Source organism: Aquarana catesbeiana, linkage group LG07, assembly GCF_042186555.1.
Source record: "Aquarana catesbeiana isolate 2022-GZ linkage group LG07, ASM4218655v1, whole genome shotgun sequence".
Classification (NCBI taxonomy): domain Eukaryota; kingdom Metazoa; phylum Chordata; class Amphibia; order Anura; family Ranidae; genus Aquarana; species Aquarana catesbeiana.
In genome coordinates, this window is record NC_133330.1 from 94,964,727 (window position 1) to 94,991,358 (window position 26,632).

Sequence of the window (26,632 nt, forward strand, 5' to 3'; positions counted from 1 at the left end):
GGTTACAGAAACTAGGTGCTTACATTGTGATGTACCTCATATTTGTTATTTACATCCTCATCAGGCTATGCCTCTGTGTGACTACCCGCTGTACCAACAAATGTACCAGCCCTGATGAACCCATTATTGTGAGAAAGCTAGGAGAGAGCTGAACGGACGCCGTCTCTCTGCGCCAATGTAACAGGAGTTACCAGCAATCGGCTGAATGTAACGCGGAGAAGAATGGTGTCAAATAAACAAAAGGAGGGAAATGATGTGGACATTTACTGTATTGTTCATTTAAGCACAAGAGACTCCATTTTGTTCACTCTGTTGAAATGTGTTCTGTAACCGTCACCTAACACACAGACACATCTTCTGCTAAAAGCTCTCTACTCCTCCCCCCTCCCCCCCAAGGTTTCACTTTTGCAATTGTTCTATTCGCTAGCTTTTAATAATATATTTCTATATGTTAGCTTTGAATTAGCATATTTCTATTTGTTAGTTTTTTAATAACATTTCACACCACCCCTTTCTTATCTATGTATAAAATAACATGTAATAATAAATTTTGACACTGAACAGATATTTTAAACACAGTGATTGAGTCCTGTAAATCTGTTCCTGCAGCTGCAGTATTAACTCTGTTTTAGAGTCCCAATCAGAAATTAGTCATAACAATACACTTTATTTATCTGCAGTTTATAGGCATGCAGAAGTTCTCTGAATTCAAACAGCTTTCAACTACAGAGAATCGAACATTTAAATAAAAGAAATCAAAACCGTTTTTGCCACTGCTGTACTGGAAGCCAAAGCAGTGCTGTCAGCTCTATTCAGTTCTCTTTTTTTCTGTATTTGCAGTGTTGTTAAAGGGCGAAAACATGGGGAAATGTGCATGTGCTGCAGAGATGTATTTTTTTTTTTTTTTTACAGCTTCCTGGATCACTTCTCACTGTAAAGAGGTGTAGGTTGTACTTCATTGTTCAATGTAATAAATACCAAAAATGAACCCAGAAATAGGAAAGTTTCCAGACCAATTGTGAAGTTCGGGAGGTGTGTACAAAGTCACAACAGCTGTACAGTATTGCAAATCATTTTGCACATAGTTTGCATGCATGTATGTCAGATGTATTATTTAGCTGTTAGGCCCTGCTCACATAGGCATACTATGCTGTACACCAATGCAAGGGCTGAGTTTAACCATATAGAGATGCACAGGTGTTCCATGAATCCCCATGCATCTAGTCCTATTAATTTCAATTGAGAAGAAGCGGCTGCGCAGACACAGCCGCGCAATTGCAGGTGCACAGCCCTAAGCACAGACACTGTGTTCAGGGCCTTGCACCTACACCCACACTGCTGTCAAATCGGGATCAGCGGCTGTGTTCATGCAGCTGCTGCGTCCCAACTGACATGCATGGGACACTTGTGCATCCCCGTGTGGGCAAACATGGCCCTCGCACGGGCATACCATAATGCTATTAGTGTTTTTATGTTTTGATATAGATCACAGATCCTGGGGTAACTATTTCTTAATTTATTAACTATTGTGCAGCCATGGAGGTTATTAATTTTTTATCTAATAGACGTATGCACGCCCGCGTGAATGAGACCGTAGCCTTTATTTTTTGCATTAAAAAATTTAAATGATTCTGAATTGTTTCAGACAGTTTTGCATTACTGACACAATTGCTGTAAACATTAGATCACAAAAGGGTTAAAGCACAAAACAAAACGTCCTGTATAAGCATCACAAAAAAGTGCTTCTAACAGGTTGAAAGAGTAAGGAAAAAGCAAAAACGTTGACTGAAATTTACAACACATTATGTTTGTTCAGCAACTTCAGCTAGTAGCCTCCCTCTGTACAGTCGTAATAGAGAAGGTAGCACAATTTATAATAAATAAAATGTAGAAAAACATTGCATATAGAATTAGAATGATGAGGCTCTTCTTTACCAACACCACCTACAAAGAAAGAAAGAGGCTTTGTGTCTAGAAAAGTGAGGAGGCGGTAATGAAGCTACAATATCAGACACTCATAATAGGATTTGCAAAAGCCCAATTTGCATTGACAACATTGAAGAAAATACCTTTCCTTTTTTAGGTCTTGAGCCTTCCAGTAAGAAATAAAGTGGCAGTGGAAAGTGGATTGTGCCAGTGCCAAGTGCATGTATGCCAATAAGTATTACAACATTGATGCCACAGTTTTATGAAACACAGATGGTACTGTTTATATATGCATAGCCAGAAAATCAGGAAGAGTATTACTAGGTCAACAGCAGTGAACTTCCTATTTAAAAATGACAAGTACATCTAAAGAAAAAAATATTAATACAAGCACAATATGTGGTATTTCTAAAAATTAACAGTAAAAAAAATGCAGCAAGCTGTGAAGCTGCAAGTAAACATGCCAGCGCTAAGAAACTGAAGACTAGTGAAGAACCAGTTCAGATGAGGACTGCGCTGGACCCCTGGACAGGCGAGTGACCTTTTAGTAAAAGTCAGCAGCTACATTAATTGTAGCTGCTGATTTTTACATTTTTTTCAAACAGGGCAAAGAAATGCTTTAATGTAGTAGTCACTGTTTTTCTTTAAAACAAAGAATATTTTCAAAAGCACAGCAAGTCTAAAAAATTGCCACAGGCCATGAGTAATGAGAAAGCCCAACTAAAGCAGGGTATACACAAATAGTCTATTTTCATTCAACTAGCAGGTTGAATTAAAAAAAAAAATCTGACAGATTCATGCATCCAGACAAGCGATGTCAATGCAGGGATCTCACCCGCAGCTATTGTATTCTGACAGTGGGGACTCCCTCCCCCATCCCGTCAGGATACAAAGATCAGCGCTGTCAGCCATTGGCTGCATGCACGTTTTGAATGTAGGTTTGCTGGCAGGACCGGCAGACCAGCTTCTGTTGAACAGACATGTCTACAAGTTCCACCTGGTCCGGCCAAATTTTAGTACATGTATACCCAAGCTTTAAATTCTGGAATTGAAAACTACTATTGTCGCTCAGGTGACTGATGAGCTGTACTGTATGTCAAATGTTAATGTTATTAAGGCTTTTTGACTTTTGCATCATCCTTTTTTGCCTTCAATTGTTTATCATCTGAAGCCAATTAACCATCAATTACTTGATATCATACTATATGTACAAAACTATAAACACTAGGGGTGCACTGAATGCAGGATGCACTTAGCCGAAAACCGAAACCGAAAGAGTTTAAAAAAAAAAAAAATATTTTTATATATAATTGTATTATACTCGACTTTTTAATTAATATCAATTTAAATTAATATGAATTTATTGTTGGCCATTATTGGCACCTTTAGTGCAAGAAAACTCAAGAAAAATGTAGTCCGTAGTCTTTGACCATCTCTTGTATCATGTCCTCAGTCTCTAACCATCTCCTAGAGTATGTCTGCAATCTCTTACTTAAACACACTGCTAAGGCTGGGTTCACACCTATGTGAATTGGATGCGGAATTCTTCTGCATCCAATTCACATAGCACGAGAATGTGACTGGCTCTCTATGGAGACGGTTCACATATCTCTAGGGCGGCTGCGGAGTGCACTGCACAGAAACGCTGTGCGTCTTTGGCTCAGTTTCAGGGCTGAATTCAGGCAAAGATTCGGCCCTGATTCGTCCTCATTCCTCTGCGATCCGCAGCCGCTTTCAGGGTGAACCAAGCCTAATAGTATTGGCAAAATCTCCATTCGGTGCACATCTAGCAGACATGATACAGAAGGTGGTTTAGAGACTGCAGACATGATACAAGAGATCAATGCAGCCTCACCAATGTCGATCAAATGCAGCCTCACCAGTGCCCGTCAGATGCAGCCTCACCAGTGCCCGTCAGATGGCGGAACATTATTACTGTGGCCACCTGGACAATTCAGCTACGTGACACAAGGAGATTGCTGCTGTGTGTGAGGAGGGAGGAGAGGTGGAGGGGGGAGGAGAGGAGGAGGAGGGAAGGGAGGACTAGGACTAAGCCTGAGCGGCCAGGATGACACCCCTGCAATGTGCGGCACCCGGGGTGGACCCCGCCCCCCTTTCGGTGCCATTATCCGCACCTTTTCTTCTTTTGGCCGATGCAGAAAAGAGTTTTTGTCCGATATGTTTTGGCGCACCACTAATAAACACTCCAGTTAGGTTCTGTATTTACTGAATCAAATTCACCTAGCCAAATTGGACCTAATATGCTCAGCCCAGTACATGGTATTGTGCTTTTAACATGTTACTATGAAATTTGATAAAACTGTCTTCCCCTACACAATTTAAGCAATTATTTAAATATTTGATTATTCAAGGTGCACGTTGTCTATTCACCGAATAGTCCAAGTGTATTTAAATAAGTCCACCAAGTGAAAACTCCACAGTAATTCAATCACTGAAAACAGTGAATCATCCTTGATCCCTTCTCATTAATGTGCACCATTCTTTAAATAAACATGGACTATTTGGATCACTTTACATTCTTCACTTAGTGAAGTGGACATTACACAATTTCATTTTTTCATTTTGTAGGATTCATTTTGATTGTATGATATATATTTTTGTGATAAGGTTTGCAATACTATTATTTTGTGCAAGGTATTACTTTTTGGTTTGAGGTCAGCACTGCACTATTAATGTCATTATTCGCTGTTTAATATAACCTCTCCTAACCAGGACCGTCACACAATCGACTTTCTTTCAAAGTTCCAGGAAGTTAGGGCTTCATTCTTAATGTTTGAACCACCCATAATCTTTTTTTTTTGGATGAACCATGATCACATCTACCTCGGTCCTTTTCAAAATTTTCAAGGAAAAATTCAAAGGTTACTTTTAAAAAAAAAATCTATAAAAGCATATCCTAAATTTATATTTGCAAATTAAACCCTACAAAATACCCTTCTGTCAGCTAGAATATTAGAAATTGGTCTGGGTTTTCCAAACTTTAGCAGTTATTATTTATAAGCACATCTATTGCATTTTGCTTCATGGTTGACTCATTGGGCATACAACAGAGTGGATTAAAAAGGTTATGGTTGTCTCCTGTCGACCCCACTCATTCTTTTGAGAATTTTCTCCCAGAAGATCTTTGTCAATGCCCACTTTCTCCACTGTGTTCAGTCTCCCACTCTCTATAGGGAGGTTGTAAAGATAGTTTTCACTTAGGGCCTCCTTTTCACACCCTATAAGTAGGCAACCTTGATTTCTACAAAAGGTCTTCCGGATGACCAACCTGGTGGATTCTCTTTGAAATTTTGAACCTGGAGAAAAGTATCATGAAGGTCCGCCATTCTTTGCGGGGATATTAGCAAATTGGACAACATGAAGTGGGGTGGCAGTAGAGACCAAAATTCCAGGTTTGTAGCCTCTATATACAATGCTCCGCACCCAAATGTCTGAAATGTCCAGGAACCTGACTGGTCGCAAAGGCCAACATATGTTCCTCCACTCTGACTGGTGAGAGCAGGCCTCACTGCAAGGAGGACTTGTTCATGGACTTAGAGGATTTAGGTGCCCAGAACATATGACAGATCTGGCTTCCAGGCTTTGCCTTGGACTTGGAAGAATCAAAGCACCTCTTTTAGACTCTGAGTTGGAGAGCTTACAAGTCCAAGGCTTAGCATACTTGTGTTGGGGAAAAAGCGTGGTCTTTCCTCCAGTGACATATGTTTGTCCAGGTTTTTAAACAAGAACATGCACAATAATTTTATTTTGGTATAGGGAAAGCTTTTCTTTCTTTGCCTACCTCAGACTCTGATTCATCATAAGAGGCTGCCCGCCGGTATCGTACTTTGTTACCATTGCGGGAGTCTGGACTTCCTTCCTTCTCTTCCATCTTGGCTTTTGTTTTCCCTTTCTTCATCAGAAAGTTGTCCACCACCCAGAACATTAATGCCTGTTGAACAGAAACAAAGAGTAAAAATGTACCCAACAACCAACAGAACTAAACCAAAATAATGAAATGGGTTGCATAAGTAAAAGTATAGTCAGAATATGGAAATCTAACTTAAATTTTTGTTAATGTGTTCTGTTCCCCAGGGAACAAGGTATATGCAGTACTTTGTCCAATCCACAAGATAGATTTAAGGACTTTTATTTATTTATTTATTTTACCGGCAATATCGGCGATCTGCGATTTTTAGCGGGACTATGACATTGCTGCGGACAAATCTGACACCGAGTGACACCCTTTTGAGGACCAGTGACACCAATACAGTGATCAGTGCTATAAAAATGCAGTGATCAGTGCTATAAAAATGCACTGATTACTGTATAAATGGCACTGGCAGGCAAGGGGTTAACACCAGGGGCGATCAAAGGGTTAAATGTTCCCTGCTTACTAGCTGTATGGGGCAGTGTCACAATGAAGGAAAAGAGATCCCTGATTCAGCTTGGCTGAATCACAAGATCTCTCTCTTTCCCTTCCTGACAGATCAGCCGTTTGCCTTGTTTACACAGGCAGACTTTTGATCCGTCTCTCCTGTGAACGATCGGTGAGTCGCGGCAGCCATCGCAGCCGCCGGACCCAAAGATTGGACACAGTGGGAGCCAATCACAACGGGAGCGGCGTGCCCCCTAAACCGCGTGCACAAAATCACGTACAGGTACGTGATTTTGCGCAGCCGGGCCACCCTGCCGCAGTAAATGTACGTGGGGCGGTCCGGAAGCGGTTAAATCATCATGCACTTTCTGCCGTCGTCACCCACGGGTTTGGGTTCATGTGAGACATCAGCCTGCTGGAGCACCTGTGTTGTATAGAATCGTGATTAATTGGAGATCATTGAGCATTTGAACTTTTTAAATAAATGGTGAGATTTAAACAAGTTTCACTATGGAAGTCTGTTCTTTTACCCTTCTGTGTTATATCGCAATCCGCTGCTGAGCGGCAATCATCTCTACCGGATGCCGGTCCTTTCACATTGTGATATATGCGAGTTTGACCATTATAATTTTTGGTAAAACCTATCTGGTAAGAGGTGTCTGTCAATTGTTAATGCCTAGTGGTGGATTTCCCCTAATCTGCATTGCACAAATTGCACTTTTTGGATCACTTTATGTTATTGATCTGTATTTAAAACAGACTGTTTGCATTTTTATGGACTTTATATTGACCCATTTGGGTCTGCATGTTTCTGATTTAACTTTTATACACTAATTTTGTTGCACTTTATGTGTGGTTATTAACTACAGCCAATATTATTTATTTAATTGGATTTATTATTAATGTTGCTTATTTTATTTTTTTCTGGTATGAGCTGGTATCACAGTTAAGCAAGTAGCTGCTTGCCATGTATTTGTTTGACCTAGCGCGGACTGTTAAGGATTTTACTATGCGATGTTAGTACAGCGATCTCCCCTGCTGTGCTATTGGGTTTTGACAGGGGGGCGGCTATTGGCTGAGAGTGCTGATCAGGAGCCGATCGGCAGACCTTTTTCGTTCAGGCAGTATACACATGCTGAATGTTGGCTTGGTTTCTACTAAACCAGCCAAAGATGCCCAACATTCTGCCCCTGTGTACTAGGCTTTAGACAGATGGCACTTTACTCAGTCGCCAAGCTCTTGCCCAAGACAAGCTCCTCAAAAAGAATGCAGGGGGAGAGGGATGTGTCAGCTAAAATGCAAGCAGGTAAGTGTTTGGAGAAAAGTGCCATCTGGCAAAGCAGCCATCCTCTCGCCAGCTGCATTGTCCATTGGCTGTAAAAAAGGAGGGTGTGGGGAAGGGTGTTCTGTCCAATCTCACAGCTTGACTTAAGCCGGCCATTACAGTACATGGAGCGAAATCCGGCCACTTCACCAGTGACTGGTCAAATTGTGATCCATGTATGGGCAGGGTGGTTGTACAGAAGTCGATCTACCGATCGACTTCTGTACAGCTGCCCGGCCAGATTTTTGCCACTCAATCATTGCTGCCGACTATAGCCGGCAACGTTGATCGGTGTATTCTGATGGCAGGGAAATCTCCCCACTGTCAGAATACAAAAGCACAGCAGGAGGTTTTCCCCATTCAACCTTGAATGTGTTTTTTTCATTCAACCTGCTGGTTGAATAAAAAAAAATGAATCATCTGTGTCCTGCTTTAGACAGTACCTATGAGGATAGGACAAAAAACTATATGTACTTTGTTTCCTGTAGTGAGACTTTAACATAACTCAATTTTATTCACTAGCGATAACATACAATTGTGCTTAAAAGTTTACATACCCTGGCAGAATTTATGATTTCTTGGGCATTTTTCAGAGAATATGAATAACACAAACTTTTCTTTCACTCATGGTTAGTGTTTGGCTGAAGCTGTTTATTCTCAATCAACTGTGTTTACTCATTTTTAAATCATAATGACAACAGAAACTAGCCAAATGACCTTGATCAAAAGTTTACATACCCCACTTCTTAATACCGTGTATTGCCCCCTTTAACATCAATGACAGCTTGTGTGGATGAGGCTCTTTATCTTCTCAGATGGTAAAGCTGCCCATTCCTCTTGGCAAAAAGCCTCCAGTTCCTGTAAATTCTTGGGCTGTATTGCATGAACTGCATGTCTGAGATCTCCCCAAAGTGGCTCAATGATATTGAGGTCAGGAGACTGAGGCAACTCCAGAACCTTCACTTTTTTCTGCTGTAGCCAATGACAGGTCGACTTGGCCTTGTGTTTTGGATCATTGTCATGTTCGAATGTACAAATACGTCCCATGCGCAGCTTCCTGGCTGATAAGGCAAATGTTCCTCCAATATTTTTTGATAACATACTGCCATCAATTTTGACCAAATTTCTTGTGCCTTTGTAGCTCACACATCCCCAAAACATCAGTGATCCACCTCCGTGTTTCACAGTAGGAATGGTGTACCTTTAATCATAGGCCTTGTTGACGCCTCTCCAAATGTAGTGTTTATGGTTGTGGCCAAAAAGCTAAAATTTTGGTCTTATCACTCCAAATGACTTTGTGCTAAAAGGTTTGAGGCTTGTCTCTGTGCTGTTTGGCGTATTGTAAGCGGGATACTTTGTGGCATTTGCGTAGTAATGGCTTTCTTCTGATGACTCGACCATGCAGCCCATCTTCAAGCGCCTCCTTATTGTACATCTTGAAACAGCCACACTACATGTTTTCAGAGAATCCTGTATTTCATCTGAAGTTATTTGTGGGGTTTTCTTTGCATCCCGAACAATTTTACTGGCAGTTGTGGCTGCAATCTTAGTTGGTCTACCTGACCGTGGTTTGGTTTTAACAGAACCCCTCATTTTCCACTTCTTGATTAGAGTTTGAACACTGCTGATTGGCATTCTCAATTCTTTGGATATCTTTTTATATCCCTTTTCTGTTTTATACAGCTCAACTACCTTTTCCCGCAGATTCTTTGACAATTCTTTTGCTTTTCCCATGACTCAGAATCCAAAACGTCAGTGCAGCACTGGATGAAAGATGCAAGGGTCGGTCAGGAGTCCAGAAACTCATAGACCTTTTATACACAAACACCATTTACAAGCAAACAGATCACAGGTGAGGATGGTTACCTTTAATAGCCATTCAAACCCCTTTGTGTCAATTTGTGTGCATGTTATCAGGCCAAAATCACCAGGGTATGTAAACTTTTGATCAGAGTCATTTGGGTAGTTTGTTTTCATTATGATTTAAAAAGAGTAAACACAGTTAATAGATAAGAATAGATAATAAATGGCTTCAGTCAAACTCTAACCATGAGTGAAAGAAAAGTTTTTCTGTTATTCATATTCTCTGAAAAATGGCCAAGAAATCATGAATTCTGGCAGGGTATGTAAACTTATGAGCACAACGGTGTGTGTGTATATATATATACACATATATACACACACACACACACATATATATACATACATACATACATACACACACACACACACACACACTTTATATTACCAAAAGTATTGGGAAGCCTGCCTTTACATGCATATGATTTTAATGGCATTCCAGTCTTAGTTCGTAGGGTTCAATATTGAGTTGGCCCATCCTTTGCAGCTAGAACAGCTTCAACACTTCTGGGAAGGCTGTCCACAAGGTTTAGGAGTGTGTCCATAGGAATGTTTGACCATTCTTCCAGCAATGCATTTGTGGAAGTCAGGTACTGTGATTAACACTAAATTGATAAGCTTTAAAGCGTCACCTATGGTGAATTTTACGTACCATAGTTTGTCGCCATTTCACAGGCGTATACAATGTTAAATTCTGACATGTTTAGTATCTATTTACTTAATGCACCATCATCTTTTATATTTTACAGAAACATTTGCCATTGTATTTTGTTTTTGTACACTAAAATGAATTTAGGTGTATTTTTTTCTTGAAAATTTGAGCTAGATAAATTGCTGTGCAAATATCATGTGACATAAAAGATTGCAACAGCCACCATTTCATTTTCTAGGCCCTCTACTTTTAGAAAATAGAATGTTAAAAGTGCCAAGTAATTTTCTGGCAAAAAAAATACTAAGCAGGTCCCTCCATGCTCTAGTCACTTGAACAGCAAGTGACTGCTATGTAAACATTGTTAAATGAATATTAATGAGGAAAATAGTTCTGGTATTAAATCTAAAACCAATAACACATTTTAAATATTGCAGATGTGGTTGCTGCATTATTTTTTTTCAGGTTTTTTCCACCTGATGATTTTGTCAGTAACACACTTTCGGTCGTAGTTTAAAAAACTTCACTCACTTTACTGTAGCTATGGAGAAGCAGCATCCTTACCTAGACTACTTTCCTGATTTGGACTTCAAAAACCTTCCTCTCCTCATGTCCATAATATAGAGGGAGGTCTTCTTTGGGTCACTGAAAAGGACTGGGAAGGCTGATAACGATGCAACTCAGTTCAGTAAACAAAACTAAAAAGAATACTGGATTTCTGACGGGATCAACAGGTATTATTCTGTACTTGAAGAAAATGTAATAAGGCTTATAGAAAACAAAAGCAGCCACCACATCTAAAGGCTGGTAAACTGTAATAGATTGCATTTTCTTCTCGGGTTTAGACATACTTTAATGGCAAACCCCTTAACAATCTACCCCTTATTAAAAATATGTATAATAAGTATTTCAACACAGTTAGGAATTCAAGTAAGGAATTCATTCTTGTCAATTACGTTATCAATAGATTGAAAAACAACTCACATTAACAAAGAAGGGTACAATAAGCATCACGATGGCCAGCTCCAGTTTGGGGCTATTAGATGGTAAATTTAACATGGCAACCTGCAGAATAGGAAAAAAAATATTTCATGTTTGTTGTAGAATGTCAGAAAGCACTAGTCATATGCAAACTGACTGAGATAAATACATGAGATAAATCTTAAAAAAGTCACATGATCAAAGTTACTTAAAATGTTCAGAAGAAAACCGTGCACAGTACACACGCTCACACTTGTATATATTGTAAAACTAATACCTCCTTAAGCCTGGGTATAAGCAGGACTAGAACTATTGCAGTTTTCTCGAACATCATGATGAGGATGTAGAGGGCACATTGGCCAACCCAAGCTTTACACTGGATAGGATCACCTGTGGTATAAGAAATGATAGTAAGTGCAAAATAAAGTGCATCTCTAGTCTAGATCTCCAAACTTTCTAAACAAAGGACCAGTGTACTGCCCTTCGGACTTTAGGGGGGGAGGGGGTGTGCTGACTGTGGCCAGTAAAAGTAGAAAATGCCCCAGCATCAGTGGGAGTAAACAGTGCCTCAGGCTTGGTGTTCAGTGGGAGTAAGAAAAAAAAATTGCATAGCGCTTGTGGTCAGTAGGTGGACTAATAGTGCCCCATCATTTGTGTCAGTGGAAGGCAGAGTGCCTCACCATTGGTGTTAATGGGGGGGAATAATTCCCCATCTTTGGTGGCAGTGGAAGGAAGAATGCCTTATCGTTAGAGAGTAGGGAAGGCTTAGACTTTCTGACAAGTTTTCATTGCTGTGTGTGTCCCCACTAGGGAGATTCATCATTCATGACCAATGTCACCAAAAGAGAAAATGAGGGTAAATCCAAAGTGTGAGAGTTGCCTCAGAACAAGAGGTGAGGGGAAACCTGTCTGAAGCGTGGTATACAGATCAGTGCATCAACACAAGCGATGTTGCAGGGATCTCTACCACTGTTCTACTATATTCTAACAGGGGGACCAAGCGCTGAGCAGATTGGAGGGAAGCGACACACCTCCTTCCACACAACACACAGCTCTGAGGCTGTCAATCAGCTGGAGGTCCCTCCCGTATCACCATTTTTCTCTTGTGTCAGGAAAACTTGTCAGAAGTGATTCATGATGATAGTTGGGGAATGAAGCAGGAGACACAAATGACACTTAGTGCTCCTAATTGAGACAAGTACACACTATAGGAGGGATATGCTTTGTTCATAGTTCAAATCTGAGGTTTACAACCACTTTTACATAAAAATTCTAACTTCAACCTCTTCCCCCCTCGTTACCTTTGTCTTGGTTATAGAGGGGGAAGAAGGAAAAAAAAGGTTGTACATCGTGTTGCATTGCACATTTAACTTCTTTTATTCTAAGGCTGGTATGGTTGCCATAGGTGCAGTGGCTGAATATTACACTTCCTAAGCATACCCCGTCTGTTTCTGGGCTGTACCAGCTTACGTATGTTCTGCACCTCAGGAGTGTTGCATATTTCTAGAGTGCATTCTAAGTTAATGCCTTTTTTGGTTCTCTCTCTGGTTTGAAAACATATGTGATCTGTTGGAAAAAATGTCTATGCATAGATGTATATGTTGACATGCACATTGCAATGAATGTATTCTTTATTATATTTGCAGAAAGTCTTATATCTCTCAATAGCAAGATTTCGCAACAGAAATTTGTGACCCCCCCCCCCAATTGTAACAATTACATCCCCAATAGATTTTGCCATTCTGTGATTCATCTCACTCAAAACTGATATCCACTGGCCTTTATTTCATGTTAGCTGTTTATTTAAAAGGGACAGCATTTCTTCCCAGAAACATAACAATGTAGTTATACACTAGCTATGCTTCAATTTAATGTTCTATAACTGCTACAACTAACAGTTGTAAAAAAGAACCTGCATCTTCACAAATATCTTCAAAAGAAAATATGTTCACAAATACCAAAGCCAAGCACAGCCACTGAGCTCTGGGCAATGTCTCTTCCTCCCATTTTACAGAATCAAGCATTATCAGTGCTATAAAGTGGGTCACAGATCTCTTTATTTCCTGAAGGGAAACATAAGAAATTGCTGAGTTTAATTTTAAATCAGCCATGGGCCAGTATCCTTTTCAATGTTAACAGCTATACCGCATACAGAGAGACTGTTAACATAATATGTGCTTACTACACAACAGCTCACATTGTGCCAGGAAGCTGAACAAATCTTAGAGCAAGGAACGAGTGACTCAGACACCCAGAAAAACACCCCGAGAAGAACATTCCTACTTAAACTGGTCAGTATCCAATGCATTTAGAATGAAACATCGTTTTGATTGGTCTTCTGGGAAAAAAGTAACACAAAACTACACTATATAAATAGTTGATGAACATCTCTGCTATCTATAGTTCAAAAGATAATTTGATATTTTCCAGTTGTGGAAATGCTGTAAACATTGCTGTATGTTTGGTATTAAAATTAAATCATTCCTCTAAAGAGAACACAATACAATAGCTACTTTTGGCGATTGCACACATGCAAAAAAAAAAAAAAAGGAGGAAAAAAACACACACGCACTGAACACCGATGTGGAATAAAGTTTGCCCTGAGCACCGATGCAGAGTGAGGTTTGCCCTGAGCAACAATGGAAAGTAAATTTTTCAATGAGCACAAATGCAAAGGAATAATATTTATACTTTTATTTATTGTTATTTTTACACCTATTTGAGGTTATAACTACAGCAACAACTATCGCTCCATGAGCTGTGGATCAAAAAGTTATTTCAGGGGTTCCCCGAGATCTGAAAACATTTTCGACTGTTTCACCAGGAAAGAGATGCTGAAAAACACTGGACTAGTGTGCCCTTGTAATTGTGATGTGGTTTGAACATACGGGTTTTAATAATTCCACACCCAAATACAAATATGGACTTAATTGCCTTCTATTCTTAGACTTGAATTTTAAAATGAAGTAGAAGAGGGAAGTGTGTACCCGATTCTCAGCCTCCTTGCGTGCTCACTCAGACTCCACAGGAAAGACTTTGGCAGTAATGTGCAGGGAGCTGGAAGATATGAACATAGGTGTGGGTCCCTGCCCAACACAGACAAAAGAGGCCGCCCTCTCTGTGCTCCCTGCTGCCAGTACCGCAGCTGTGGCAGTGTGGGGAAGTATTCCATACCCGATCCAGCAAGTAAATCTATGAGGATAGTGCCCCTCCTTCTCACCACAAACGTCCAAGTAACAGCTGTCAGTCAGATGCCTGCGGGAGCGTCTGTGTGGGCAGCAATTTAAGCAATGGGTGGTTTATTATGTTTGTCCTGTAGTCCATATTGGGAGTGCGCTGCGGAGGGTGACTAAATTTTCACATTAGGGCTATGTAGAACAAGCACAACCAATCTTTTAGCGGAAGTTGGAGCAGGAGAGAAGTATTTTTTTTGAACGTGCTGTCAGGTGCTATTATTAGAATGGATACAGACGGGTCCAAATAATAGGTACGGAGTAGGTATTTTTTCAAAATATTGGGTCCAATTTCACTTTAATTTCTGATGAAAACTGGTAACTCAGCTCCAGTAAAAAAAAAAAAAAATATGTACACATAATCTAGCAATTCATAAATGTAAAAAAATAATGTACCATATTCTCCAAAGCGTAAGGAGTCCCACTGTCTCCATTCCACTACACAGCTTACCACTCTCACACCCGCATAAATCAGCAGCATGCCCAGAGTGGCATCCAGAAGGAAATTTATTAAATACCTGCAACAGATAAAACGTGAAAAAAGTACAGGTTATGCAACATACCCAAAAATAAAAAATAAATAAAAATTGATTTATACAGTAAAGTGTATGTTGACAACATCTGCATCTATTTGTTGCTTTCTGCATATAATGCATGTTTCTTACTATCAGTTCAATGGCTAGAAGAAAAGGCCAGTCTGCTTTGAAAGCATGCATTACAATCTTTTTAGTTAGTCAATAAATGGCATTACCATAAATCCAAATTTCTACTTTTATCAATGGTAAACATGGTACTCTGCTCATGATGTTAATGGTAACTGTAGCTTGTTGTTTATTTTGTTCATTTGCTCCGAAATACCCAGTGATCCTGCTCGTTCTCCCTGATTCCTGTCTGAATTTGACCATGCCCAGCACAAAAGGAGATCTGTGCTGGTATGGTCAGTTTGTATCCTTGGGATCGATGCTAGGAGTTACAGGACACCATGCCATTGTATGACATGTCTGTATCTTCCATTGCCAATCTTACAGCTAATCCATCTGTCCAGCCCTGCTGTCTTGATTGAGAGCAGCTCCGGGCAGCATTCTTGCTGTCAAAAACTGCAGCGTAGACAGACAAAGAATGTACTTTTCTGCTTTGTAATGTATAAATGGTGCTCTTTCCTTTGCTATGCAGACACAAAAAGCATGTCCACAAAACGTCACAGGAGAAAGCTATAGCCTCATGCAGTTAAAGCAGAGTTCCACCCAAGAGTAGAAGTTCTGCTTTAAAGTGGGAGTCCGGCGACCAATCTTTTTAGGTCATTGAGACACTTTGCTAATCCCAAAATAATACTCACAGTTTGGGTGTAATATTTCCGCCTCTCTCTGTTTTCGTACTGAAGAATAACTTTAAAAATGTGATGCTGGCTGCTTCCATCCTGCTTGTGGGCATGTGAAGCCCACAAGCATTGATTTCCTGGATGCAGTGAATGCTGTTCATTCACAGCTTGTTCACAAGCATGATCGTTGTTCCCGCACTGAATCTTGAGAAGCCTGACACTAAGCTCCCAGGAGACAGTGAGGCGCCGGGGAAAGGCAATAAACATGCTCATAGAGAGCATTTTTTGTACAAAGTTTAGATGAGTTTAGGAGAGTTTTACGTTTTTTCTGCCTCCAAACGCCAATCAGAAACGCGAACCGGAAGGGTTTTTTGTTTCTGCCTCTAAACCTTAAACTAAAAATATGCCTCTTAATGTCCTAATGTGCATGGATACATAGGATAACATTGAGCTGCTTCTACAGGCAGAACACAAAACTTCTGTAAGAAAAGCAATGTTTTTTAAGCAAGTGTGCATGGAGCCAAACTTTTCTAGCGATAAACAGATAGTAGAATGTACCAGATAGGCTGCCCTAAAAAACAGACATTTCAGTTTTGCTCCAGTTTTTATGTGCCCATCTTTTTTTCTTTCCCATTAAATCTCCACATATGAATTACCAGAATACTTACAGTGTACATGGATCCTCCCTGGTGAGATCTGATAAGTAGACATTAGCAAAGTGGATGAACAGCATTCCTATAGCCTGCTTGGATGTATCCAGGAACCTGCAGAAAGGAAAAATATGTGAAGAAAGAATAGCTTAGTGATAGTTTCTATACTTTGAAAAAAGAGAATTTGGGTGCATACTCCAACACTGTACTATTACAGTGGTCATAAGCAGATCATTACTTTCACCAAATTCTTTAAATGCTAGAGACAGGGTACAGCATTAGCTGGTAACCTGTCTGAAAAAGGAAGCAAAGAGTGAAAGAGAGACTAGGCACAAGTCTTCAACCAGGTTTGTGTGTACCCTGCATAGTGTCACTTCCAAAAGGTTGAATGGTTGTCAAAATGACATTAATTGTTTCTCATCTCAGTAGACAGCGATTCTTAACGTAGACCTGAGAAAAAAGAAATATAGGATGCGTTCTTGCAGACTTGTTTTAAGGGTAGAAACTCTTGGGCTCTCATTCTGAGAGGTGGCTTAACTACCCATTGAATCACTTACCTGGAACAAGCACATGGGACTATTCCCACTATGCTGGGTGCACAATTGTTCCAGGAGACTGACTCACTAGGTAAAGGGTTAGAATGACAGCCTTAAATCACACACCTTTAAAAACAAGTCAGAATGCCATTATTATTATTTCAGGTACTTCTATAGTGCCGTCAATTTACGCAGCGCTTTACATATACATTGTACATTCACATCAGTCCCTACCCTCAAGGAGCTTACAACCTAAGGCCCCTAACACACATATACTAGGGCCAATTTAGACAGGATCCGAATAACCTACCAGCATGTCTTTAGAGTGTGGGAGGAAACCCACGCAGGCACAGGGAGAACATGCAAACTCCAGGCAGATGGTGTCGTGGTCGGGATTTGAACCAGTGACCCTTTTTGCTGCTAGGTGATAGTGCCAACTACTACACCACTGTGCTGCCTAATTCCAATGAAAATGTTTGCTAAACTAGAAAATTCGATCAAATCGGAGATCACGAACATTAGGATGGATATGGGCCATTTATTGAGAGTAGAAGAAGCAGAGAAATTAAGAGGAAAACAGGCCCAAGAAATTTTAGATACAAAAACACAAATGAGAAAAATGCAAACTGACTACCGAGACATATTATACAAGCTGGAAGAACAAGAAAATCAAAATCGTCGCCAAAATCTTAGGATCAGAGCTTTACCAGAACAGCATGGGGAGGATTGGTGACTAAAATGAAAAAAAATATTCAATCTAATCCTAGACAGAAGGATAGAGGATGACCTAAAGATTGACCGCGTGCACAGAGTTAGGAAACCACCAGGCCCGAGAGAAGAAATACCCAGGGATGTCATTAAATTCCACCTATACAAGGACAAAGCCAAGATATGGAGCTGTAACCACACCCCGAGTATGAAAGGGGTTAAAGTCGTTTAGGACATTCCATACCCAAACACAAAGGCAGCTACCGAACACTCCAACCAGCCGAACAAGAACCCCATATGAATAATCCCCCCCCCAAATACGAGACAAGGCTCTATCTTGAGGGTCAAACAGGAATCAACGCCTTTATTTTCACACATGGACACAACAGATAAAATAACTCAGAGACTCTTCCCCCTTTCCCTTGGAAAACCAGGCAGGCCAAACTGTCCAATGACAATAGACACACAGGTCAGGTGTGTCCAACATCTCATCAGCACACATCTTATCAGCAAGGAGAGCTGTTGGAGGAATCCCCCCTCCCTCCATAGAAATACACATCCTGTGATCCAAGGCAGACAGACACAATAGAACATTGGAATACAGCCCCACCCCAAACTAGCACAGCAAACAGTACATGACAGCACGAGACAACACACAATATATATACAACATTATGAAGCAGTCACTGTTTATAATATGGCACATACGGGGTTCCCAGAGTTTTGTGTAGTCGAAAGGCAAGAGGCCTGCATTCAGTCCTCTCCAAAAGCCTCTGTCCCGGCTAGGTCTGTCACAGGAGCAAACTCAGAGAAGTCTCCCCAGTGCGATTTGAGAGTGCAGAACTACAAATATTTTCTGATTTATCTGCAGGAACCTTGGCACGGAGACGTCAATTAAAACCTCTTCTGGAAAAAATGAGGATGGCCAACATCAAAGATAGCTGGGGTTTCCAGTAATATTAAAAAGTAATATTAAAAATCTAGACATCCCAGTCCAAAATATCCCTAGATAGTAGAAAAAAAGATCTATTATAGCGGCAGATGGACACAGGCAGTAAGCATAATAGGTTCCTTTTTAGAAATTAAAATAATGAAATGAAGATCATGAGGAAAAAGGCTTAGGGAGGGGGGGGGGGGTTTCAACATATATGGATAGGAAGTGGTGGGGAGGCTGAAGGTTCATGGGGGGGATTGGACCACCTCTGTGCGCCCGCTCCTGCCCCTTCTCCCGCCCTGGGGATGGGGGGAGGAAGGGGCTTGGACACGGGAAGCTGCGGTCAGAGCCGCACCCTAGGAGACATAGTGCGCAGGGTGGGATCGGTTGGGATTCTCAACTGCGGACTTGTGGCCGAACTATGGCCAGGAGGAGGAGGGAGGAGGAGGAGGAAGAGGAAGAGGAAGAGGAAGAGGAGGAGGAGGAGGAGGAGGAGGAGGAGGAAGAGGAAGAGGAAGAGGAAGAGGAAGAGGAGGAGGAAGAGGAAGAGGAAGAGGAAGAGGAAGAGGAAGAGGAAGAGGAAGAGGAAGAGGAAGAGGAAGAGGAGGAGGAGGAGGAGGAGGAAGAGGAAGAGGAGGAGGAGGAGGAGGGGGAGGAAGGAGGGGGGAGGGAGGAAGGAGGGGGGAGGGAGGGAGGGAGGAAGGAGGGGGGAGGGAGGAAGGAGGGGGGAGGGAGGGAGGGAGGGAGGAAGGAGGGGGGAGGGAGGGAGGGAGGAAGGAGGGAGGGAGGAAGGAGGGGGGAGGGAGGGAGGGAAGGAGGGGGGGAGGGAGGGAAGGAGAGGGGAGGGAGGGAAGGAGAGGGGAGGGAGGGAAGGAGGGGGGAGGGAGACAATAAAATATACTTTTAGAAGGCAAGTTTTGGTATTGATGCTTTGTCCCTCACTGGATCAATACAAATGACAGAATTACATTTCCTGTCATATAATGTTAAAGGCCTCAATTCCCCTGTTAAGAGACACAAAATATTAAAAGAACTCCAGCAGTATCGAGCAGATGTGGTGTTTTTGCAGGAGACCCATCTAGCCCAGGAAACGAACATCAAACTATACGCTAAAGACTTCCTGACCTGGTTCTAAGGGAATTCATCTACTAGGAGGGCCAAGGGGGTGGCAATTGGGTTTGCAAAAACGACAAAGTTTTCTTTGGTTGATAGAATGACAGACCCCGAGGGTCGATCTCTTTTTGAAAGGTAGTCTAGGCGATAGGACATTTACCCTGGCAAATGTATATTACCCTAATAAAAACCTGACTAGATTTCTATAACATGTACTGGGTAGGTTAATGGACTTTAAGACAGGGGAGGTTATCCTAGCGGGGGACTTTAACTTTTTTTTAACTTTTGTTTGGACCCTTCTTTAGTACGTCCCAGGAACAGGGGACAAGTAAAGCTTTATTAAATATGATTTGGTTTAAGCTGCACCAATGTCAAATTATGGACGTTTGGAGGGTGCAGCAAGCTAAAATACATGATTATACTTCTCCCCTGTGCACGGGACGTACTCAAGATTGGATTACATAATGGTAGACCATAGACTAGACTGTTGGATCTGGTAAGGGAAACTAAGATAGAAATAACTACGCTATCTGACCACTGCCCGGTTTCATTGAGGTCGATGATCCCAGGGCTCCAAAGACACCCGTTTACATGGCGTTTAAATGAAAATCTCCTAAAAGACAACAAGGTAGTAGAAGTAGTACAGAAAGAAATAGAATTATACTTTTCAGTAAACGATACAGGGGAAATCTCGGGTGACACTCTTTGGGAGGCCCATAAAGCATACATCAGGGGAGTCCTCATATCCATTGGTGCAGGGAAAAAAAAGGAGAGATTAAAAAAAATGAATAGCCTCACCGAAGAAATTCATAGATTAGAACAAGAACATAAAAAACATAAGGGTCACCACCAGGAACTCTTCCATCAATTGGTAAATAAGAGAGAGGAACTCAAAGATATTATAGAGCAAGATTCTAGAAGGACATTTAATAGATTAGCAAGAGATAAGTATCTTTGGGGGTAATAAAACAAGTAAACATCTAGCTAGGTTGCTGAAAAAGAAAAGAGAAAGCAACTTTATTTACAAAATCCAAAATAAAAATGGGGGAGTGGTCTATACAACTAAAGAGATAGTGAAAGAATTTAGGAATTACTATGAAGCCCTATATCATTGAGACAAAAGGGACAACAGGAACAGGAAAAAAAGGGGAAAGTCGAAGAATTTTTAAACAACGCAGGACTGCCTTGTCTGCCCGAGAGTGACAGATCCGACATGGATAGACCCATTACAGAGGAGGAAATTTATACTGCATTAAAGGACTCTGCCCCGGGAAAAAGCACCAGATGGGTTTACGTCCTATTATCTTAAAAAATTCAAAAAGATTTTAGTCCCGAAGCTGTGCCACTACTGGAATGGTTTAGGCGTGAATTGTGAAATGGGAAGGGAGGCATTGTCTGCTTCAATAACGGTTATATTAAAGGAGGGTAAGGACAACACGCTTTGCTCTAGCTACAGGCCAATTGCCTTATTGAATGCAGACACTAAACTATATGCTAAGGTACTGGCAATGAGGCTGAAGGAAAGAATGACCGACCTGGTGCAACCAGACCAGGTAGGTTTTATAGCAGGAAGAGAAGGGAGGGACAATGGAGTGCGGTCGCGGCTCCTCCTTGCTCCTTGAGGCTATTAAAACAAACTGGTCCCCAGGACTATTCCTGTCGATGGATGCTGAAAAAGCTTTCGACAGGGTAGACTGGGGACTCATGATAAAAACGTTGGAAGTCATGGGGGTGGGCCCAAGAATGATCCAATGGATAAAAGTACTATACAATTATCCTCCTGCTTCTGTTAAGGTGAACGGGGTCTATTCCCAACCGTTTACAATGGAACCCCTGCTGGCTTTAATTCAAAATAATCCAGACATCAGCGGAATTAAGATAGGGGAGGAGGAGCACAAACTTGCTGCTTTTGCCGATGATGTGCTCTTCTTTATTACTAATCCTAGGATTACGTTTCCAAACTTGCTGGGGACACTAAAAAAATATGTAGACATTTCAAATTTTAAAATTAACCTCAGCAAGTCTGAAGTTTTAAATATAAATATAACCAAACAGGAAGAAGCAAAACTCCTCAAAGAATTTCAGTTCCCTTGGAGAAAGGACATAAAATACCTGGGAGTCAGATTGACTGACTCTTTGAGGAAAATATATTTAACAAACTATATCCCTCTCTCAGACGAAATTAAGAAGGAAATAAAAAAAAATATCATTACGCCCTCTCTCATAGATTGGGCGCATTAATACTGTAAAAATGGTGTTAGCTTTGAAAACTCTATATAAGTTTCAGATGCTGCCAATATCACTCCCACAATTATACTTTAAGGCTTTAAGAAGATTAATATCGAAATTTATATAGTGTAACAAAAAAACGCGAATAGCATGCACAGTATTGAGCAGGGGGAAAAAAGCAGGGTGGCCTTGCTATACCGGACTTCAAAAAGTTTTATAACGCAGTGGCACTTTCACAGGTGGTGGAATGGGCAAAAGAGGCTAAAGATAAGAGATGGGTTAATATTAAAAAGGGTTTGAGTAATACACAATTAAGTCACACAATATGGAACCCCCCACAATATAAGGCACTGGGACCAAATACGCACGAGTTAACACGTAATACACTAAAAATATGGGATCAGATTCACGCACAACACAAATGGGATTACAGTTCACCTTTGATTTATTTAAAGGATAATGAGTTTTTTGAGCCGGGGATGAGGGCGGTGGGGGGGAATTGGATAAAAAAAAAGGAATGCACAATTAAAAGATATAATGAAGATGGACAAAATAAGCACTTATCAAGAATTAAGATTAGACACGGATCTAATGACAATTGATGCATGACGGTACATCCAGTTGACTCATTTTGTCAAAAAGCTGCCACAGCCTATTGGATATGGAGAAGATTACAGGCCGCTGTGGCGGCTCTGCATGAGAGAAAAATAAAAAAATAACATATCACGAATATATAAAATACTATTGACTAGAGATGAGATGGATTCCCCGCCTTACATTAAGAAATGGGAAAATGAATTGGGTTCACAATGTAATAAGCACACATTAGAGAAAATATTGAATTTGACACACTGCTCTGCGGTAGATACTAAGATGACCGAGATAAACTACAAGTGCTTGGCAAGGTGGTATGCAACACCAAACAAAATTAGTAAATTCCATCTGGAGAAACCCACGGAGTGCTGGAAAGGGTGTAAGGTTATAGGAACAATGGCCCACATATGGTGGGATTGTCCCATCATTAAAGAATTTTGGAAGGAGGTTATACAAATAATAAAGGAAATTACTAATAAAGAAATACCGGAAGACCCGTGGACATGTTTGTTCCACGGGACAGTCGGTCCACTTAGACAATATAAAACATCTATTATCCCCATTCTGCTGAATGTAGCAAAAAGTTTAATACAGAAAAAATGGCAGGAAGTGGAGAGTCCTAAAATTCGGGATTGGATTTTTTGTGTAAATGAAATACTTAAATTGGATATTTTGGACGATAGGGGAGTAGAATTAGAAGAAGGGATAGAACGAAAAGACAAAGGGGAAATGTGGCATGCGTTTAAAAAAACGTGGAGATACGTGGAGGAGATTACTCGAAAAATAGAAATGGGACAAGGTCAGGACACTGATGAAAACAACAGATTAAACTTTTGCCTTTAGTGGCCACTGCAAGATGGGGGTGGGGGGAGGGTGGGATAGGAGGAAAATGTCGGGTATACTTTAAGTAGAATGCAATATTTGTCACGTTTTCCTTGTTGTAGGTTATTATTTTTATAAAATAAAATAAAGAATTAAGAAAAATAAAAACAAAACAAGTCAGCATTTATAGCTCCCACATTTCTTTCCTTGCAAAATCACAATGAAGAGGTGGAGATCTACCTGAACAACAGGATCAAAGATCACTATGGTGCAGCGCAAAATTTAAGCAGATAACTCAGCAAGGCCTCATTAAATAAGGGAAGTTTTACGAGCTCAGGGGTCAGTAGTGAGTAATGCGCCCAGCACTCTGCTCAAGGAAAAATGACAGGATGCTGGGGGCACTGCAGTCATAAATCATGATCTGAGGTCCAAGAGATGGCATGGCAGTGTCATGTGTGATCTGTCACATGCCCATGATCGATGGGTACATTATGGCCAACAAGTTACCAACCCCCGAACTACAGTAATATAAAATATGGTGGTTATGAAAGCAAGGAAAAATTGAGGGAGCACCATAGTTAAAGATTTACATACTTTTACTGTTTATAAACATAATGAAAAAGAAAACCTGTTTGCTATGGCAACTATGTTTCTGTTCTCTTCACAAAATGAGATGTGTGTTGTACAAGTGAAAGCATAAAGTTTTTGATCAATTTTATTTACATCCATTAATGTATATAACTTTAAACTGCTTGCATAAAACCTTAAATTTTCAGAAAAATAAAACCGACATACATAGCACAATGTTTACAGAGCATGGTGGCCATTCTAAAAGATTAATAATATTTCATATTTACCTGTCTGATAAACAAAATATTTATTGTTTAAATGTTTAATCTTTAGTCATGGGTCTAAAAAAAAGAATATTTACAAAACAATATACAGTACAATCCCTTTAATAACTATGCTTGACACCTAAAATTGTGGCTTTATGTAATAAGCGCAATTTAGCCTAAGTGGTACCTTTGGCCAGGACCTTTTTCGCATCTGTCCGCAGGTGAAGCAGAAATTTTGCCTTTCTAATGGAAAATAGAAACCACCATATTCACAGGGCAAGTCAACTCATGGATGCACATTGGCAGGCACCATAATTGAACTTTTGCAGTTTGAACCTGTCAAAGTACTTTCATGTACCAATTGGGACAGTGTGTTAAAATAGAGTTTCCTCTGCATCTGCAGGCAAATGTTAAAAGAGGAAAGGTGAACAAGCATCACTAAAGACCAAACCAGTTTTTATTGCTGTCTGTGTCCACACTGGGAAGATTTGCTCCTCTATTTGTACTGGTGACCACTGTCATATACCACCAGGTATGTTTTTTTTTTTTTTAGCAGAGACCCTAGTGAATAAAATGGTGGTCGTTGCAACTTTTTATGTCACACAGTATTTGCGCAGCGATTTTTCAAACACGTTTTTTTGGGGAAAAAAAAAGTAAAGTTAGCCCAATTTTTTTGTATAATGTGAAATATGATGCTCTCACTCTAACACACGTGACGATACCTCACATGTGTGACTTGAATGCCGTTTACATATGTGGGTGCGACTTATGTATAGCTTCTGTGTGCGAGCACGCGGGGACAGGGGCGCTTTAAAAAAATAAATAAATGTTATTCTTTATTTTACTTAAATTTTGACACTCTCTCTTTAAATTTTTTTTTTACCTTATCACTTTTTTCCTACTACAAGGAATGTAAACATCCCTTGTAATAGGAATAGTTTGTGACAGGTCCTCTTTATGGAGAGATCTGGGGGCCATAAGCCCTCAGATCTCTCTTTCAGGCTGGAAAGGCCAAGATCAAAAAAATAAATAAACGGTGTCGGCCTTTCCAGCCGAGTCCCCGCCACTGTTTACATCCGCCAGCCCGGACGTGACGTCATAACTTCACGCCCGGGCCTCTGAGGGTCATAGAGAGGACTGGGGACCATTTAGTCACCGGAAATCTCTATTGCTAACTTCCGACGGCAACTGATTCATTCTCCGGATCGCCGATCGCACGGGTGAGAACGGAGAAGCACCGGATAGCGGCACAACACATGTCCCCTCCCGCCGCCTGTAAGAACGATCAAGTGGCTGAACTGCCGCTATGATTGCTCTTACAGTGCACAGAATTGCAGGCGTAAAAAAAATGATATCTGGATGATGCCTGTAGCTGCAGGCATCATTCAGATATCACCACTGAAGGTCCATGATGTCATATGACGTACTGCCAGCGTGAAGTGGTTAAAGTAGAACTATTTTGGATAGAGCATAGGAAGGTTGTAACCCCTGTCAGATTTATTTTTTCACCATCTGTGTCCCATTGCGGAGATTTCCCTTTACTTCCTGTTTCATAGCCAAACAAAGTCGAGATACAGGCTCTAATCGACTCTGGGGCTGCAGGCCTGTTCATTGATGCTGCCTTTGTATCGAAGCACTCAATTCCGCTGGAGCTGCGTGACACTCCACTTGCCATTGAGGCTCTTGATGAGAGACCTCTACAGCCTGCCCATGTGATTCATGTTCCATTGTCCATAGCGGCAGGGGTTCTTCACCATGAGATAATCCAAGTGATTTCCTCACCTAAGTTTCCGCTGGTTATTGGTTATCCTTGGTTACAGAGGCACAACCCCTCTTTTGATTGGCTCCGTGCTGAGGTTCTCTCCTGGTCACCACAATGCAGTGAAACATGCTTCCGGAAGATAGCCAAGGTCCTGTGCACCTCTTCACTCTCCTCCCTGTCAGAGGAGTACTGCAATTTTAACGATGTCTTTGACAAAGGTCAAGCCGGTAGTTTGCCTCCACACCGATTGCATGATTGCGCAATTGACCTTCAACCAGGTGCCATACCCCTCGTGGCCGGGTTTACCCTTTGTCGGTCTTGGAGTATAAGGCCATGGAGGAGTATGTTGCAAACACACTTTCTCGAGGTTTCATCCGCAAATCCTCCTCTCCTGCTGGTGCTGGTTTCTTCTTTGTGAAGAAGAAGAGTGGTGAACTGAGACCTTGTATAGATTATAGGGGTCTCAATCGTCTCACGATTAGGAATGCTTATCCGATTCCGTTGATTACGGAGTTATTTGACCGCATCAAGGGAGCAACGGTTTTCACAAAGCTTGATTTGAGAGGAGCATACAATCTCATGACGATTAAGGAGGGCAATGAGTGGAAAACTCAGTTTAATACCAAAACAGACCATTATGAGTACCTCGTAATGCCTTTGGCCTTTGTAATGCTCTAGCAGTTTTCCAGGAATTTATTAACGATGTCCTCCAAGATTTGTTGCAGTTATGTGTGGTGGTTTATCTCGACAATATCCTCAGATTTTCCAAGTCTCTGGAG

At 41.0% G+C, this 26,632-nt stretch overlaps 1 protein-coding gene across 2 annotated transcripts in view; it reads right to left on the reverse strand.

Annotated features, from left to right (window-relative positions):
• The window catches only part of STIMATE (STIM activating enhancer), a 139,597-nt gene that overhangs the window by 35,227 nt on the left and 77,738 nt on the right, over nucleotides 1-26,632 (reverse strand). For both annotated transcript variants that reach the window (XM_073592504.1, XM_073592505.1), the window contains exons 3-7: nucleotides 16,338-16,433; nucleotides 14,748-14,869; nucleotides 11,396-11,508; nucleotides 11,122-11,202; nucleotides 5,729-5,878 (exon numbers count right to left, since the gene is read on the reverse strand). In XM_073592504.1, the coding sequence (XP_073448605.1) occupies nucleotides 5,729-5,878; nucleotides 11,122-11,202; nucleotides 11,396-11,508; nucleotides 14,748-14,869; nucleotides 16,338-16,433 (562 nt within the window). The remainder of the gene's footprint in view (nucleotides 1-5,728; nucleotides 5,879-11,121; nucleotides 11,203-11,395; nucleotides 11,509-14,747; nucleotides 14,870-16,337; nucleotides 16,434-26,632) is intronic.